The following is a 17,251-nucleotide window of genomic DNA, read 5'->3' as shown; positions in this document are numbered from 1 at the left end:
GCTTCTCAAAATTACCCAGGTCTGCCACCCACCTCACAAAAGACCCCTTAGCCCAGAGACAAAGGGGACTGATGAGAAGCCGTAGAGGGGAAGAGCAGGAGGATAGGGGAACGCGGCAGAAGGGAACAGAGAATATGCTCAGGATACAATATACACCCATAAGAAATTGTTAGTTAAAGAAAAAGATTCACTGCCCTAGTAACTAGTGAATGGTAAGATAAGCTGGCAAGTGTGTCCAGAGAATGAGCAGAGCCAACAGTTTAGAGCCACAGCTTGAGGCTAGGCTAGGAGGAAAAGGAAGGACAGTCTGATGGAAGGCTACTGAAGGAAAAGACAAGAAAGGACAGTTAATCCACATAATACCAGTGAACTCCAGCAGAGGACAAGGCAAATGGAGTTGGCACCCAATTTCAGTGCTATTAACTCAAACTGGGGAAGGAGCTTAGGAAGTACAAAAACATAAAAGATTACTTAGTCAAGAAGGGAAGAGATCCAGGCCCCAAGGGATGGCACAGCAGCACGGGAGAGCGGTTGGTCAGGTGGTGCTAGGGGTCGGGACTAATCAACAGTGCTGACCAGCACAGCCAAAGCTCATGGAAGAGTTTGTTGAGCAGTGCAGCCTTGTGATGCATTCTTTCAAATACAACTGTAGGAATGTACAGAAAGAAGAATGTTTAGCCAGACGTTTCCAACATCTCCGTTCATCTACTACTATGACGACAAACACGAGATCCAGCAGAGAGATCGGAGAATAAAACGGAAAGTGAAAGGTTTGTCACCAAACTCTGGTTAGACCTCTTTTGCACTAGCTCCCAAATTTATTCTTTTTTATAAAATGTCTTTGCCTATTTTGGAAGTCGTTGTTTAGCACAAAAAACATTTTTAGTAATTATAAAAACTAAAAGAAGCTTTTTATATTATCTTTATCATTTATTTTATAATATTATTTTATAATGATAAATTCACATCTCACTTTAGCCTCAACTATCACTCTCTGCTGTCACAAACTATTGGAAGCTCTAGTTTGTAACTACTTCTACTTCAGACTTCTACATCAAAAATCCTATTTTGTAATCTGTTCACAATATTTTTCTCAGAGCATTTCAGAAAATTCTTAAGAATATTTTTATCTTTCTATGCAGAGAGTTTAAGATTACTTTGAAATGTTTCTACTTGACAAATAATTATTTTCCCTTTGTCTAATATTTTTCATGGAACAGAAGGGTTTCTGGTGACTCCTGGGCCTCCCACACAAAGGCTAGTGTTGCAGTTTGCCATTGCAGCAGGTTCTAGGCCCACAGCCACCTCTGTGTTTCCTTTGCCTCAGTGGTTAAGAGCATGGCTGCTCCTCCAGAGGACCTGAGTTGAAGTCCCTGCACCCACTTGGTGGCTCACAACTATCTGTGACTTCAGCCAGACCCACATGCAGTCATGAACAACTACACATAATTAGCCTACAATAATATTCACATTTGTAAATCTTGTTTAAATCTGTTTTCTCTGCCTCTGTTCTTTGTTGCTATAGTCAGGATGTGTTCCCAGGTTGCCTTGCTGTCGGGTAATAAACAATTGTGTTTTTCAATCTGGTCTCTGAATTCTTGTCCAACACTGAGCATTTTTAGCTTTTTTCTTTGTGGCTTTAGATTCTCTTGAGTTCAGACCCTTTCAAAATGATGATACTACTCATTTGCATAGAGAAATCACAGCATATTAAGAGATTGACTAGGTTACTAAACTAGAAAGATTACCAAGAAAAACATAGTGCTAGCAGCTCTGAATTAAAGGGTGTATTACTACACTCTGGCATATTTTCTTTATAATTTATGTGTTTATTTTTTTTATGTTTTCTACAGTGAGCATTTATAAATTATATAAATTTTATATAATTTTATAGAGAACTTTTTTTTTTTCTTTTTAGGTAGTTTTGACCACTCTGGTGCATACCCACTTTGAGGCTCACTGTGATCCTTGGAACTTCTTCTTTTATCTTAAACTTTTAGGCCAAAGGTTTTTACTGACCTCTGTGTAATGGTCCAAGGTTCTGGAGTTTTCACAGCTCACTTTAGCCTCAGCTACCACTCTGTGCTGTCAAAAGCACATCCATCTGATGCTCATAATAAATACATCCGGTCCTCACAAGATGCAGCATCATCTGGCACAGAAACCTCTACGGTGTGTGCACAGATCTCTCTCTCTCTCTCACACACACACACACACACACACACACCCAGCAGCCACTTCTCTGGAGGGATAATGTCTTGGCAGTGTGCACTCACTCACAGTGGGATGGCCAGGCTTGTCCTCCAAGAGTAGGGTCACATGAGATCATCTTTATCTCGCTTCACCTTATCCTTCATCAGTGGAGGAATCTGCACTGGTTAGACGTGACTTCTTTCACGGGACAAGATAGTAACCATGCCTGCTGCTCTAGTCTTCAGTGTTTAACGTTATAAAAGTTTGTTGAGTAGAATAAGTAACATAAATACTAAAGGGTTTGGGGATCTTTTCCCATTTTAGCAATAGAATTGTAAGGGCTCTTTAGAGTGCCATATTGGTCAAATTTTTAAATGTCTGCCTCTTCTGTCTGCTAAGTTATTTCTGAGAAGCAAAATACTTTTATATCTTCCAGAAATCCAGAAAAATGGAGATTTTCCGGGGCAGTTCAGAAGACCATATGTAGAAGAGACAGATAAGGGGGGCCATCACAGTGTGAGAAAAAGCTATTCCTCAAAGAAAAGCAGCAAGTGGCCTCAAAAACATAAAAAAAACCACAAAGAAATGACCAGGAAAAGAGAAGGTGAGAGGCATAGGTGGACTCACCGGCATGGCGACGTGGACGAAGACTTCCCTAGGGGCTCAAAACCCCACTCCTCTAGCAGTGCTGCAACCCGAAAGCTATCCAGGTCCCATCGCCACAGACTGAGAGAAGAGAAGGTTCTCAGAGAGAGCAAGCACAGCAAGCCAAAGAGAGGGAGATGCACGGAAGAGGACAGCAGTGATAATTTATTTCTCATTAAGCAAAGGAAGAGGAAAACGAATCTATGAAATGGTTTCTGAACAACTTCACATTCAGCTTTTCTGGCAGCATACTGTTATCTGTTGTTATGTGAAGGGGGCTTTGTCATGATTGCTTAATATGTCAGCCATACCTAGCGCTGCTGAGTGGAAGCCATGGAAGGTCACGGCTGTTTATTAGATAGGAAAGTAAACTTGGGTTTCAGTTCCTCTAGCAATTTCACTTGAGGTAGGAAAACTGTCTTTTTAAGAAAATCTTTTTTACATGCTTTGAAAAAAATTACAAGCTCTTCAGATATAATTCATCTATAAGGTTTGAGGACTTAAAAGTTCATTGGAAGAGAGATTAGTGCGAATAAGAAAAATCACTACTACCTTCTTAGCTTTGTTGTTTGTTTTTTTAAACACTGGAAAATCAATGAAAATCCAAATCTACCTTTGCTTGCTTCAGAAGCTGTTGGACTCCTTTGTCCAAACAGAATATCCAGGACTGGCTGTGAAAATGAAGATATCACTGTTGAACCTTGGAAGAGGCAGAGGAGAGGCAATAGCAAGAGTTATATACAGTGTCTGCAGTGTGGGTGTGCAGCACAGATTTCCTGAGAAACGTGAGAACTTTAGCATAATCACACTTGGACTGTTTTTTTCCAGTTTACAGCCATAGTGCAAGAAATAGAGATAATATTACCCAAAGAAATAGAGATAATATTTCCCAACTTGATTTGTTTTCATAGATCTTTTTAAATACCGCAAAGCTATTTGGAATCTTTTGTATTTGTGAACCTTTTTTACACTTGTGAAAGCCCAGTGTTAGAACAAGAAAAATAAAATGCCTGAAACAATGAGGAAATGTGTTTGCTGTTGCAGAGGACAAGGACAACTTGAGTGGCAGAGCATAGTTGGTCTGGACAGGTCACTGCAGTCACAGAACCCACCGTAACCTGGAGTCAGAAACGCCTTTGTCTGGAATAGAGAGGTGGGGTTCAGCAGTTTGGTTCTCAGCCCAGGCTAGCAGCTCCAAGGGACCCAGCACCTCTGGCCTCCATCCGCACCCACATGTGCAAACCCACACCCAGAAATGCACACTTGCACCTGCTGCTCTTGAAAGTGAGGCAAGATCACTTCCCAGCACTCACATGTGGGCTCCCAGGGGGTCTGATGCCCTCTCCTCGGCTCTGAGAACACCAGGCACACACATGATGCACGTGCATTCGGGCAAACATTTGTGCACATACAATAATAAGATGTTTAAAAGTGATAAACAATACAAATCAGGTATTGGGAAGAAATAAATATAAAACTGTGGTGTAGGAACGAAGGAAGTCAGTTAAGGAAGAAGGAAGACTTGTGGGACCTGGATAAGGCCACTGGAATCCAGACATGGTGGTGTGTGACTGTAGTCCTTGAGCCTAAAGCAGGAGGGATTCTGAATTGGAGGCCAACCTAGGCTACACAGCCAGGTGCTGTCCAAGAAGGAGGTTACTAGCTTATAGGTGCCATTGCCAGGATACAAGTACAGCCCAGATCCAAGCCTTACAGTAGATCTCACCATTTTAAAGAAGCAACCAGTGGTTGGAGGATGTGGTTTACAAAGCTGCAGAGTCCTGGCATAAAGCTGGGTAGAGTGTGACACTCTCCTCTTCCTGGAGAGAACAGTGCTCCACACGCCCGCATGATGGCAAGCAATGCTTTTTTCAACATCATTTGTTTTTATTGTATGCACATTGTTTTGCTGCATGTCTGTGAAGGTGCCAGATTCCCTGAAACTGGAGTTAGAGACAGGTGTGAGCTGCCATATAGGTGCTGGGAATTGAACCCAGGTCCTCTGGAAGAGCAGCCAGTGCTCTTAACCGCTGAGCCATCTCTCCAGCCCGTAAACGGCTTTTAAAAGCGATTGAGCAGACATTTCCAAGAAAACATAGTAAGAAGTAAGAGTGAGGAGGGGAATAAGAAGGAAAATGTCAGCTGGGTAGTGGTGGCGCACGCCTTTAATCCCGCCAGAGGCAGGCGGATCTCTGAGTTTGAGGCCAGCCTTGTCTACAGAGTCAGTTCCAGGACAGCCAGAACTAGGACTACACAAAGAAACTCTATCTTGGGACAAAAGTAAAAAGGGAAATGTCTCTGGGTTGAGAGCCAGAGTTCAGCCAAGCCAAAGTAGTTGAAGGTCACTTACCAGAGGAGAGTTGCAGAGCCAACCTCAGAGACCACAGAAGGAGGAATTGGGGAGGGGGGGGGTGGTAATGGCCCATCTGAAGCAGTAGAAGAAACTGGAGTTCTCAATGCCAAAAGGAGCTCCTTTTCCCAGCAGGGTGGGAATCATGGGCTGTGTCTACAACACTCAGCAGAACTCTGCCTCAATAATGAGGGAAAAGAAGCTCAGGTCTAGATTATTCTGGTTCCTGTTTAAAAGCAAGACCTGAGCTGGGTGGTGGTGGTGCACGCCTTTAATCCCAGCACTGGTCTACAAGAGCTAGTTCCAGGACAGGCACCACTACAGAGAAACCCAGTCTCGAAAATTGAAGAAAAAAAAAAAAAAAAGCAAGACCTGAAAGGCTTGGGGATGTAGCTGAGTTGGTAGAACACTTGCCTAGCATCCCTGGCTTCAATCCCCAGCATGGACACAAACTCAAAAAGGAGGGTGGGAGGCAGCTATTTGTTGAGTGCTGTGGTTAGAAAGGCAGAGTTGGCAGCTACCAGCACCACTGTTCTTCCACTGCTGCGATGAAACACCATGACCATCATTCGGCTTACACTTTCACAGCACTGTTCCTCATCAAAGGAAGTCAGGACACAAACCTGGAGGCAGGAGCCACTGCAGAGGCCATGGAGGGGTGCTGCTTACTGGCTTGCTCCTCATGGCATGTTCAGCTTGCTTTCTTACAGAACCCAGGACCACCAGCCCAGGGATGGCACCACCACAGTGGGCTGGGCCCTCCCACTTCATCACTAAATGAATGCCCTATAGTCTTGCCTACAACGCAGTCTTATGGAAGCCTTTTCTCCTGAGACTCCCTCCTTGCAGATAACTCTGTCAAGTTGACATAAGACTCGCCAGCGCAACCAGTTAGTAATAGCATAACTCAAATGGAAGATGACTGAAAATGTTAATTACAGTAGCAGGGGGCCAGGGAAGGTTAGTAGAGGCAGGAGAAAGTATTTTAAACTCTGTGTGTGTGCTTTATGGAAGCTCCACAAGTACATAAGTAGATCAAAACCCAAAGTAAAAAAAAAAAAAAACTTTCACAGAGTTAGTCTATCCACCGGAAACATTTTAATGTTTTGTTTTCACTTAATTGGGGATTATCTGGAAAATCTGGGTGAGGTCAAGGTTCATTCAGTAGTACATGCGTCATTTTTGCTTTTGCTCTGTTTGTGTGGAGTCAGAGGGAAACCAGGATCACACATTTGGCACCCACCATTGACATGGAGAGCTGCTCACTGACCCCAGGCCTCAGCAGCAGGCTCGTTCCACAGACCACCCTCCCACCCCGCTCCTGAATCATTTGTGTGCTGGTAGATCCCAATCTCACAAAACGGCAGTGCCGTGGATGTCTGAAGTGAACACTGACCTAATGACAGCGCTCCTCACAAGACTTGTAAAATGGGCTTTGTTTGCCAAGAAAAGCCGTGACTTTCTTCTTTGCCCTACAACTCCCAGTGTCAAAAAAGGACCTTTAGTTCCCTATTAAGTCAAGCCTCCAACAGATGAAAGAAAGCCCTTGCTGGTTCCCAGGCTGGGCCAGCTAACATGCCTTCCTCGCACCTCAACGAAACCCCTTATAACGGGCAGGACTCTCCCAGCCATTTTGCTGTCTTCTCTGAACCTAGGGAGACAGCCTTGGCAGTTTAAATAAACTTTTCCTTTTACCCAAGGGGCAGTCTTGTTTGGTGGTGTCACTGCACCCTAGCTAACACACAAATGGGGGGGAAACTGCCAAATAAGACCAGCAGGTCTTATCGCCAGAGCATCAGAGAACCCCCCCCCCCAAAAAAAAAACATAAAATTTATGTCATTACCCAGGCACCAAGTAGAATGTTCCTCATTGGGCTTCTCTGGAACCAAGGACCTTTAGCTAACTCGAATATCTGTGACAGGGCAAGAGTTCAGAGGTTCCTCCAGCCTGTAGTCTTGCTGAAGCCATTTTAGGTTTAACTAGACTTTGATGTTCTTGATAGAGAATCCATGGAAAAATACCCAATTCTATTCTAGGAACCTGAGGACTAGATGCCCCAACTAACTTAAGCTTCTGTTAAACTGCCTGCTTGGCAGTGGTGGCGCATGCCTTTAATCCCAGCACTAGGGAGCCAGAGGTTGGCAGATCTCTGTGAATTCAAGGCTAGCCTGGTCTACAAAGGGAGTTCCAGGACAGCCAGGGCTGTTACACAGAGAAATCCTGTCTCAGGGAGTAGGGGGAACCGCTTGTACAAACCTTTCCATCCAGCTACCACCTACCTTAGCTTCTGTTAAACTGCTTGCTTGTCCAAAACCTCCCCCCAGGTTAATTTTTTTTTCTTTTATAAACTGCCTTACCCTAAGCACTCAGGACTATGCTTGGGTCCCAAATTCCCGAGTTTAGTCCCAGCCAGCTGAAATAATGACTTTCAATTGGCTACAAACTGAGTGGTCATCTCTGGTGGGTTCTTCAGAACATGACTAACACTGAAGAACTTTCTCCTACTGGCTTGCAAAAGTTGCAAATCTCATTAAATTCTGCAAACCTGAATAGAATATCTGCTGAGGGCCAGGCACTACACTGAACTCACTACAGTGAAGTCACAGGGGCTGTAGCATGCTCTACAGTGTAGCCTCACTACCGTGAGGACCCAAATGTGTCCTACCACCAGGGGCTGTAGCATGCGCTACAGTGTAGCTTCACTACCGTGAGGACCCAGATGTATCTGTACCACCAGGGGGAGTAGCATGCTCTACAGTGTAGCTTTACTACCGTGAGGACCCAGATATGTCTGTACCACCAGGGGGTGTAGCATGCGCTACAGTGTAGCTTCACTACTGTGAGGACCCAAATGTGCCCTACCACCAGGGGCTGTAGCTTGTGCAGGAGGTTCACTACAAAGTCCAGTGCGTCAAAGAACAGCATTCTAGATGTGGGGAACAGGTTGAAACATGTTCCTAAGCTGCAGAGACAAAGCCACCTCAGTTCTTAGCCCTGCTCACTGGGCCCAGCAGGGGCTGACACAGCTAACCTCCAGTAAAAGAATGTAACTGGCTGGCCCCACCCTGTTCTGACATCACCAAAATGGGGAAACCTAACATGGCGGCGGGGTAGGGAGCGGGTTATTCTTACAAATGGAACAGTTTGTATGGGCCTTTCAGAGAGAAGGCTGAAGAGTGAAGACACACTCAGGAAGGCGGGTGAGGAAATAAGGGTGTGCCCACCTATATATAAGGGTGTGCCAGAGTGAGGACAGAGCACCATGTGACGCTTTTCACACGCCACATCCCTGGCCTTGCATGCACGGCTCTAGAGGGCAGGAGCCTGGCCTTGCACACTCGAGGTCCCCGAGAGGAAGGGAAAGAGAGGACAGAAGACTTGTTCTCCAACCAAAATCCATTGCTTGTCAAAGAAGCCCTGTGTTTCAGTGCCGTCTGTCGTGACCCACCATGCTGGGTCCCTGCCCTCAGAGAGCTTTTGTTTTTAAGGCTTTAAAATCAGATGGGGCCCAGATTACCAGGATTCATCTGAAATCAAATCTCACAACACCTTCCCAGCAACCTCAGGATCCTTTTAGCTGAACAATCATCACTTAGCCACAGTGACATGTAAATTTAGAGGAGCATTCAATTGTCATCCTCTCCACGTCAGGGGACTGTGGAGAAGAGTGGAACGGGAGCCTGAAGGAGCCTCCTCTGGGTCCTCTGTGGAGTCTCTTAACCCTGGGTACCAGAAGTGTTGCCCGTGGTCAACCAAACACCTCAGAAAAGTCCTGTTCCTGGCCCTCCCCCTCCCCCAGCACCCCAGCCCCCTCCAGCAGAGGCGAGAGGCACGGCAGAAACCCCTAGAACTGAAACTGTCCTCTTCCCAGCATCTGTCACCAGCAGACTCTCCTGGTTCATCTGCCTCGACCTCCCTTCATACCCCAGAGCTTCATCCTCCACACCCACCCAGTGGAGCCTCAGAGACTTGGGGACCCACAGGCACCCTGGACAAGTCATGGGTCACCGGCCACTTCTCTTCCGTGCCTATAACCAGCTAATCATCTCCCCTGGGGGTTTCACGACAGCCCTCCTGCACTTGACTGCTCAGGGAGTTTTCTGGTTTCTCGCCTCAATTAACCCTGGCTTCCTGGGTCACTCTGGATCCCCCTAGCAGAACCAGGCTTGAAATTCTGCCTGCCTGTGCGGTCGGGGGGGGGGGGGTTCCCTCTTTGATGATCCTTTCATTCCTGCCAGCCAGCCAACTTGTAACCACCATCTTAGCAAGGTTGGGAGAGCTCCCAGCCTCACCAGGATCTGCCACATTCTTGTTAGTAGCAAAACTACAAAAGAGGGTCTCATCTACACTGCCCTTCTCCACGTTCACACGTCCAAATCAGGATTGGGGCTCTTCCCACCTTCCCTTCTTCCTCCCTCTGCTAAACCTCATCAACAGAAAATAGTGTTTGAAATTTCCCCAGGTCAGGAGTATGAAAAAGATTTAATATGGCACCTCGACGGTCTGATCCCTCCAGACACCTGTTATAGTAACCACCACACAACATGAACTGGGCAGTGTGGGAACACAGAGGAAGAACCAATGCCCAGGCCTTTGCGGGGCTACATTCTTTCTCTCTGTGAGGTACCCTAGCACCACTAGAGTGGCAATTCCCATATTCATGATATAGCCAAGGAACAGATGAGCAAAGGGTCAGGTGCAAGCCTGGGGTGGGAAGCAACCAGGATGGGGTACAGGGCCAAGGAAACAGGATGCCCACAAGACCTCAAATTCTTAGGGCCAGCACCCAATACTTGTCACCTACTAGGGTCTCCAGGCCAAAGAAACTACCACAACACAATATCCTTTAGGTTGGAGGACTTTTCTGAGATTACCCGTTCCAGAACCTTCCTGGGTACACCTGGGAACCCCATTCAATACCTATCCTGCACTGGGTTAGAGTCAGGTCCAGGCCCTTGGCTTGCAGAGTGGTATTTTTCATGTGGCTGGGAAGTGAGGTATGGGGCCAGGATCATCAGTGGCTGGACGTGGAACTTTTGAAGCTGGGCCTAGAGGCTAGCCAAGCAGGAACATCACCAAGCACAGGTGTCGCACTGCCACAACGGGCTCGAGACACCAAGAGGAATCCAGGGTGGCAGGAAGGAGAGAGGAAGGCTGTGAAAGTGAAATTTGCCATTTGTGAGAGGAGGAAACTGAAAATGTGTTCTCCAGCCCATGCAAATCACCCATGGCCTTTTGGCTGCACCTGCAACCGCACACAGCACACATCACCGCCCTCTCCGGTTCCCACACAGTCTGCAGCGGAGATAGACAGAGGTGGGAGAAACAGTGTTCCCTCCGTGGTGGGCTGTCCTTGGTACCCAAGCAGTTCGTGGAGGGCTTCTGACCTTCCGAGGGCTGCTGGCTTTACTAGACGCTTACTAGGTACGACTCTGTTAAAGAGAATGTTCCAGCCTCCATTAGCTCCCACGCCCCGTCTGTTCACCTCCTGCCTCCCTCCTATGGGAATTTGCTTGTCCCTGCGGTTGTTGCTGGAAATACCCCACTTTTCCCCCACTCTCTCCTACCCTGTAAGAAGTTCCATGGGAAACTTCCCTTCCGCCCCAGGCACCATCACTGTCTCGCAGCCTGGCCTCTGACCGCTGTGCACTTCCTCACCCTAGGCCTTGGTGCTGTTTCAGAACAGCTGGTTTTCCTTCATCCAGCATGACCTCCTTTACACGCCCACTCCCCACATCCTGGCCTCTGTTTCCTAGAACCCTCCTAAGCTAGGGGCTGTACCTCCAGATGCCAGCCAGCCAGCCAAAGAAGACTTTCCTAAGAGTCTCTGGAATCACACCCCTGCTCCTCTTGCCTCAGATGTCACTGGGAATAAACGAATGACTGTAACAGAATGTCTCTTCACAGTTCTCCATTTCCTACCCTAAACAGCTCAAATAAGAGGCCACGGTTTTCCAAAGTTTCTACCTCAGTGTCAGCCCTCTCCCAGGTGTTGCCCATCCAGACACAATACCCATGACAGGGACATGCCAGTGACAGACAGGAAAGCAAACCATGATGCACAGAGGCCGTGGTCATGCCATCCTGAAAGCAAGGAACAGTGCCTCTGCTGAGCCAGGAAAGCGCACCGGAGTTCTAGTGAGCAGGACGAGGCCAGCCAGACAGCAGGAGCCATGTGATGAAGGAGCAGGGGCTCTGTGAGATGTGGGCTTGGGGAAGAGCAGCAGGAGAGTGGACAAGAAGAAGCCAGCCTGAGCAAGAGCTGGGGCAGGGATGAGGGCTGCACCCAGCCCATCGGTGGCGATGATTCCATGGAGAAACAAGCTCGCTCACACGCATTGTCAGAACTGGGTGAGTCACGCCTCCTCTTTCCCCAGGTCTCACAGAAATACTGATTCAGGATCTGCGCTGTCCTGCTCAAACACGAGCATATCAGAGTCCATTCCCACCATTACTATGGGCTCATACTCTGTCACCGGGCACCAGCCAAGACGTGTTCTTCCAGCTCTTCATGTCTGAGACTCACCCATGGGTAGAAGGATTTTAGTGCTTTGTTGCAAACTGAGTTGGGGTGTTAAAGTTGGAGGAGCCCGATTTCCTAATCACCCCACCGCAGAAGCAGGCCTTTCATGAAGATGAGCTTTATCCTCTTCTTTAGAAAGCTTACACAGAACATAAGCTTCGAGGACCACGATGTACAGCAGGCTCCCCACACCTTCCTCCAGTTCTCAGCTTAAGAGGCCCTATTAAACCCGGGGTGGATTTTCTATGCCCAATGGTTTTTCCATTTTGTCTTTTTAATTTTTACTTTAAGGACTTAATTTTAACAAAAGAGCCAAATTACCACCAAGCTTAAAATGAACTTGTTTAGGAAAGTTAAAAGCAGGCTTTCGAGTATGGAGCTGTAATTGACTTTGCAAGGTGATAATTACAAGGTCCCTGTGCCCCCTGCCTCACGCAAAAAGCGGGGCAGAGAGAACTCAGAAACCTGAGGTGTCTGCTTTTCACTGTGAGTCTTAAGATACCCCCACCAGCCTGAACCCTGGGCTGAAGACATCAGGATCCATCAGCCTGTGTCCAGACATCGTAATGTCAGGAATCGATAGGTTGGTTTGATGGGATGAAAACACAGACACGGGTGAGCGTAAGAGACAAAGGCCTCCTTAACAAAGTGTGGCTTAGCCTTAGAAGCCAAGAGGGCTGCACGCAAACCCAGTGACAGCTGGGGACACGCTTGGGCTCTCAGGGATTGTTTTGTTATGGCTTGAACTGTGTCCCTGAAGATGCTCAACTCCCTAGTACCTCAAAATGGGAGTGTACTTGAAGATCACACCTTCCGAGCTGCAGTTGGAGGCTAGGGGAACCTCAATCTAATCTGAACGATGTCCTTATGAGATCAGGAAACACTGACAGAGGATTCTTGGGAGCACAAAAGGATTTCCATATGAAGAGGAACCATGAGGGTTGCCATTCGCAAGAAAGAGATAAGTTCACCCCAACTGGTACCACGACTTCAGGCTACTGTGGTTGAAACCACCCAACCTGTGGCAGCCTGGCGGATAATACAGGTTCCTTCTGCTAGACGTGGAAGAGTCATTCAAGGGTGGCTCTTTGGCCCAGGGTCTTCCCTTCTGGGATTTTACCCAAAAGGTTTACTAGGAGCCCTTAAAGAATTACCCATTAGGTTTGTAGAATATTGTCATAATTGAAACTACGAGAGTGTTTGCCTGTGAGAGAATGGAGAAATCCATGAGCATAACTGACTCAGTAGAGCAGGAAGAAACCATTAAGTCACCAGATCAGCTAGCTGAACCTGATCTGCCCTCTGTGCAGAAATGAGAATGCCCTTCGGCCAGATGATGGGTAAACACACTCCGACACTTTCACGAACTGCAACGGTCGCAGCAAAATAGGACATTATATTACATGGAGGGATTTCCCAAGCAGTGTGAGAAAAGGGAATCAGGTCCTTCTGCCCAATTTAAAATAGCCAAAATTAATCTATGACGTCATTAGTTCCCTTGGAAAGGGAGTGACTGAAGCTGGCTGTGAGGGAACCTCTGGGGTGCTGGAAATGTCCTACCTTTTAATCTGGGGATCGAAGACCTTATCCTGAGATCTCCTAGCTGCATCCCCAGATGTTGGCCATTGGTTTACTACCATTGGGCCCCAACCTCTGGGTTACCTACAGGAGGTAACTGCCCAGCACTTACGAGAAGACCACGTTAGCTTTCCAGTGTGCCCTGACCTACCTGTCTGTATCCCAAACATGAACTTTAGATATGCAGATATGGAAATTACTCTGTTCATTGTATGTTTATTTTATAATTATTTTAAAGGCAATGCAAAGGGGGTGGAAGTTGATCTAATATGCACATAGACGATGTAGTAACTATGATCTGTATTTGGTCACAGTTTGCACAGGGTGCGAGGTACCAGCAGAAAGATTCCCTGGAGAGGCTGCTCACAGATGAAGGCGGATTAAGTGAGAAGCATCTCACCTGTGCTTGTCCCAGTGCCCAGGAGCAGGCCAGCAGAGGCTCGCTTAGACAAGAAGGTAGACAGCCCTGATGGGATTCAGGGTGTGGGGTATGCTGGGAGTAGCAACAGCACAGACAGGGCCACCCTACTGCAGGTGGACTTGTCAGGCTGTAGGAACAATCGCAGCATGGCTGACCAAGGACAGCCTGGGTTGTTCATTGCCTCACAGGAGAGTCAGGCATTGCGCACTGGAAGGGAAAACACCAGGATGCAATCAAACACGTAGGTTCACGTGACAAAACTAAAGCCCCCAGTCACTTTGCTTGGGGACACAGAGGGGTAAGTGGAGCTCACAAGTGGCTCCAAAACTATGAGCTTCGTGTAGAGGTGGGTGGGTGGGTGGAGAAGGGGAGCCCCAGGGAGCTTCAGCCATGGGGACTTGAGAAGGTTGACGTGGCGTGAAATAAGGAGATTTCAGAACTCAGAACAAGGTCTGGGGCTGAGATATCAAGCAAGGCCAGGGAGCACACGGACACAGTTGGTCTGTTTCCCCCTTCTGTTGTCTGCCTTGTTTCTCAATGAGATCCAGTTGGGGAGGATTTTAGAGGTTTTAGATGTAAAACTCACTTGGTTTTACATCTTCCCATTGCCCCCCACCCTCCACCCCCAGTTCATAGAGGGGCAGCCCTGAGGTCCAGAGAGCAGAGTCTCCAGCAAAGGTGGTGAGGTCAGAATTCATGGGAAGCCACAGGCAAGGGCTGAGGGTTGGCTGATGCCCAAGGCCAGGCTCACTGGTCCTGCCAGGGTCAGGGCCTCAGAAGGAACCCTTTCTGCCTCCCCCCCCCCACACACACACCCGAAGGCCCCAGGCCAGTCACTGCCTGAGTGCCAACAGGGAAAGTCACAGAGCTGAGCCTGTGCGTTAGCAGGGCTTCCTTCTGAGTGGGGTATTTTGGGTGGGTTTTCCAATTATCCAGATTAGCATTAGGTAAATTCCCACGTATAGGGGCTTCTCATTTTTATAAGAACAGCTGTCAAGGTGGAAATGCCTGTGCAAATGACCTGCCTCTCTATGGTGTGCTGGACACGAGGGGACAATGACACCAGCCAGGTTCTAATCCCACCCTCGCCCAGCCGGGGAGTGACTCTCCACTGTTCGCTTCCACAATGAACGGGGTGCCTAGGAACCACTTCTCCGCTGCGAATCAGTGGGGCCCCACCCTGGGCCAGATGCTGGGGAGTCAGGGAGAAAAGGGTTGGATTGCCACATAGAAGCTTCTGGAAGGAAAGATGGGGGGGCTGTGCACCCCCATCAATCCTATACCTATGGTCCTATAGTCTGCAGCATGGAGGGGTGCAAGGGCACAGTAATCATTTCATAGCCACCTACCCTGGGAGCCCTCGCATCCCGCCACCAGCCTCAGCCCCTGAGCCCCCCCCCCCCAGCTGCTCGATACTCTGTTCCAAAACAGTGAGTACTGGGGCTTAAAAGTGAAGTCTAGGATCTCCTTTTGTAAAAATGGGAATGGTTTATAGTTAGTAGATAGATCTGGGGACTGTGTGTATACAGAGAGAGCTTGGAGGGAAGTAGAAAGGTGTTTAAAGAAATATAGGCAGTGAGATCAAAATGGCGACCGAGGGAGATGTGGAGCTGGAATTAGAGACTGAGACCAGCGGCCTGGAGCGGCCTCCTGAGAAGCCACGGAAGCAGGATAGTGGTGCTGCTGACTTGGAGGGGGTCACTGACTATGCGGAGGAGAAGGAGATCAGAGTTCGAATCTGGACACGGCTATGTCCATCTTTGGAGACAGACGGTCCAGGGAGCAAAAGGCAAAACAGGAGCAGGGGGGGAAAGGAACTGGCAAAGGTCATGATCAAGAAGGAAGATCTGGCGTTGATAGTGACAGAGATGGAGATCTCTCGAGCAGCAGCAGAAAGGAGCTTGCGGGAACACATGGGCAACGTTGTGGAGGCTCTTATTGTCCTAACCAACTGACAATGTGCATTTTCAGACATTCTGGACTGATTACTGAAATAAAGTGTTTTGTTGTTCTGTTCATTTTTTTTTTCAGTTTTATCTCTGATCACATGCATTATATATTCGATTTTGTTGTCAGTTTCTATGTTGGACCTTCATGAAAGTATATGAACAATCAGTATAAAGAAGTACCTAATGTTCAAATACAGGCTCTATTTTTGTTACACTTAAAAAAAAAGAAAGAAAGAAATACAGATGTCAGGCTTGGGTACTTACCAATAGCTCAGTGGCGGAGCACAGCAAGGACGCAGCCCTGGGGTCATCCCCAGCAGGGAAAGAGGGGGAGGGGAGGGAGGGAGATAGAGGTATGGACATGGCCCTGGGGTCATCCCCAGCAGGGAAAGAGGGGGAGGGGAGGGAGGGAGATAGAGGTATGGACATGGCCCTGGGGTCATCCCCAACAGGGAAAGAGGGAGAAGGGAGGGAGGGAGATAGAGGCATGGTGGGGTGGCTAGGAACATGCAAAGTCACCTAGCAGAAAGCCGGAGAATGGGCACCGTATGTCTCTTGCTTGGCCCCATTGTTCCGAAGCCCCTTCATCCTGCCCATCTCTGGGAAGTCTGTTGGTGCTCTCCTATGAAGTGCGGCTTGGCTTGATCACAGGCATGAATTACAGTGGAAAATTTTCCTGGATGTCTGTCTTCTGTCCTGTTGAGAAGTGAGGCCACGCTTTTGTCCCCAACAGTGGCCACAGAGCACAGCAGGAAGAGGGCGAGCATGTGTTAGAAATGGGCAAAGACGAGCCTGGCCTCCCGGTGAAACCCAGGCATGGGCAATGGCCAGCTGTATGAGGCTTTTCCTTTGGGGCCACGAACCACAGAGACTTCTTATTAGTTGTGAACGCTCAGCCTAGCTTAGGCACATTCCCGGCTAGCTCTTTTCCATTAGCCTCGTTCTTTTTATCTTCCTTTCGCCTCGGGGCTTATTACCTTTCTTCTGACTTTCACTGCTTCTCCATGTCTGGCTGGCTGGCGTCCGCCTGCTTCTTGTGCCAGAGAGTTTCCTCGTTCTCTTCTCTTTCTCTCCATCTTCCCTCTCTTTTTCTCTTGAGTATAGCTTCCTCCTCCAGTTCTCTCTGCCTGCCAGCCCCGCCTATCCTCTCTCCTGCCTAGCGATTGGCTGTTCAGCTAACAGACTAACCAGGTGCCTTAGGCAGGCAAGGTGAAAGACAGAATTAAGCAAATGCAGCACAAACAAGTGTAACACATCCTTACACTGTTAAACAAACGAGGCATAAACAAACGGCACACACCTTTGCACACTTAAAGTAATATTCCTCAGCATAAACAAATGTCACACACCTTTACACACTTGAAGTAATATTCTTCAGCATAAACAAATGTCACACACCTTTACACACTTAAAGTAATATTCTTCAGCATAAACAAATGCCATACCCCTTTACCTAGCTAAAGCAATACTCTACCACAGCCGATCACAGCACCCCATGCCTGGCGTAGCTTTTGGAGACTGTTTGGTTTGAGTTTGCTGAGTGGAGAAAGGCCAGTTTGTGTGAGCGGAAGTTCTGAAGCGGGGGCGCCCC

The 17,251-nt window shown here is 47.9% G+C and overlaps 1 protein-coding gene and 1 pseudogene across 4 annotated transcripts in view; both read left to right on the top strand.

Annotated features, from left to right (window-relative positions):
- Window positions 1-3,855, top strand: part of Zcchc7 (zinc finger CCHC-type containing 7) — a 168,687-nt gene extending 164,832 nt beyond the window's left edge. For all 4 annotated transcript variants that reach the window (XM_041667399.1, XM_041667401.1, XM_041667398.1 and 1 more), the window contains 2 exons: window positions 653-770; window positions 2,630-3,855. In XM_041667399.1, coding sequence (XP_041523333.1) covers window positions 653-770; window positions 2,630-3,045 — 534 coding nt within the window. In that variant the 3' untranslated portion in view covers window positions 3,046-3,855. The remainder of the gene's footprint in view (window positions 1-652; window positions 771-2,629) is intronic.
- Window positions 3,856-15,294: 11,439 nt separating this feature from the next.
- LOC121458207 lies at window positions 15,295-15,666 on the top strand (annotated as a pseudogene).
- Window positions 15,667-17,251: the final 1,585 nt, after the last annotated feature.

The sequence above is a fragment of the Microtus oregoni genome, unplaced genomic scaffold, assembly GCF_018167655.1.
Source record: "Microtus oregoni isolate MIOR12 unplaced genomic scaffold, Mior012 000017F_ref0000208, whole genome shotgun sequence".
In the NCBI taxonomy this organism is placed as follows: Eukaryota; Metazoa; Chordata; class Mammalia; order Rodentia; family Cricetidae; genus Microtus; species Microtus oregoni.
The sequence above is the reverse complement of the archived record's forward strand: the minus strand, read 5'-3'. Positions and strand labels throughout refer to the sequence as shown.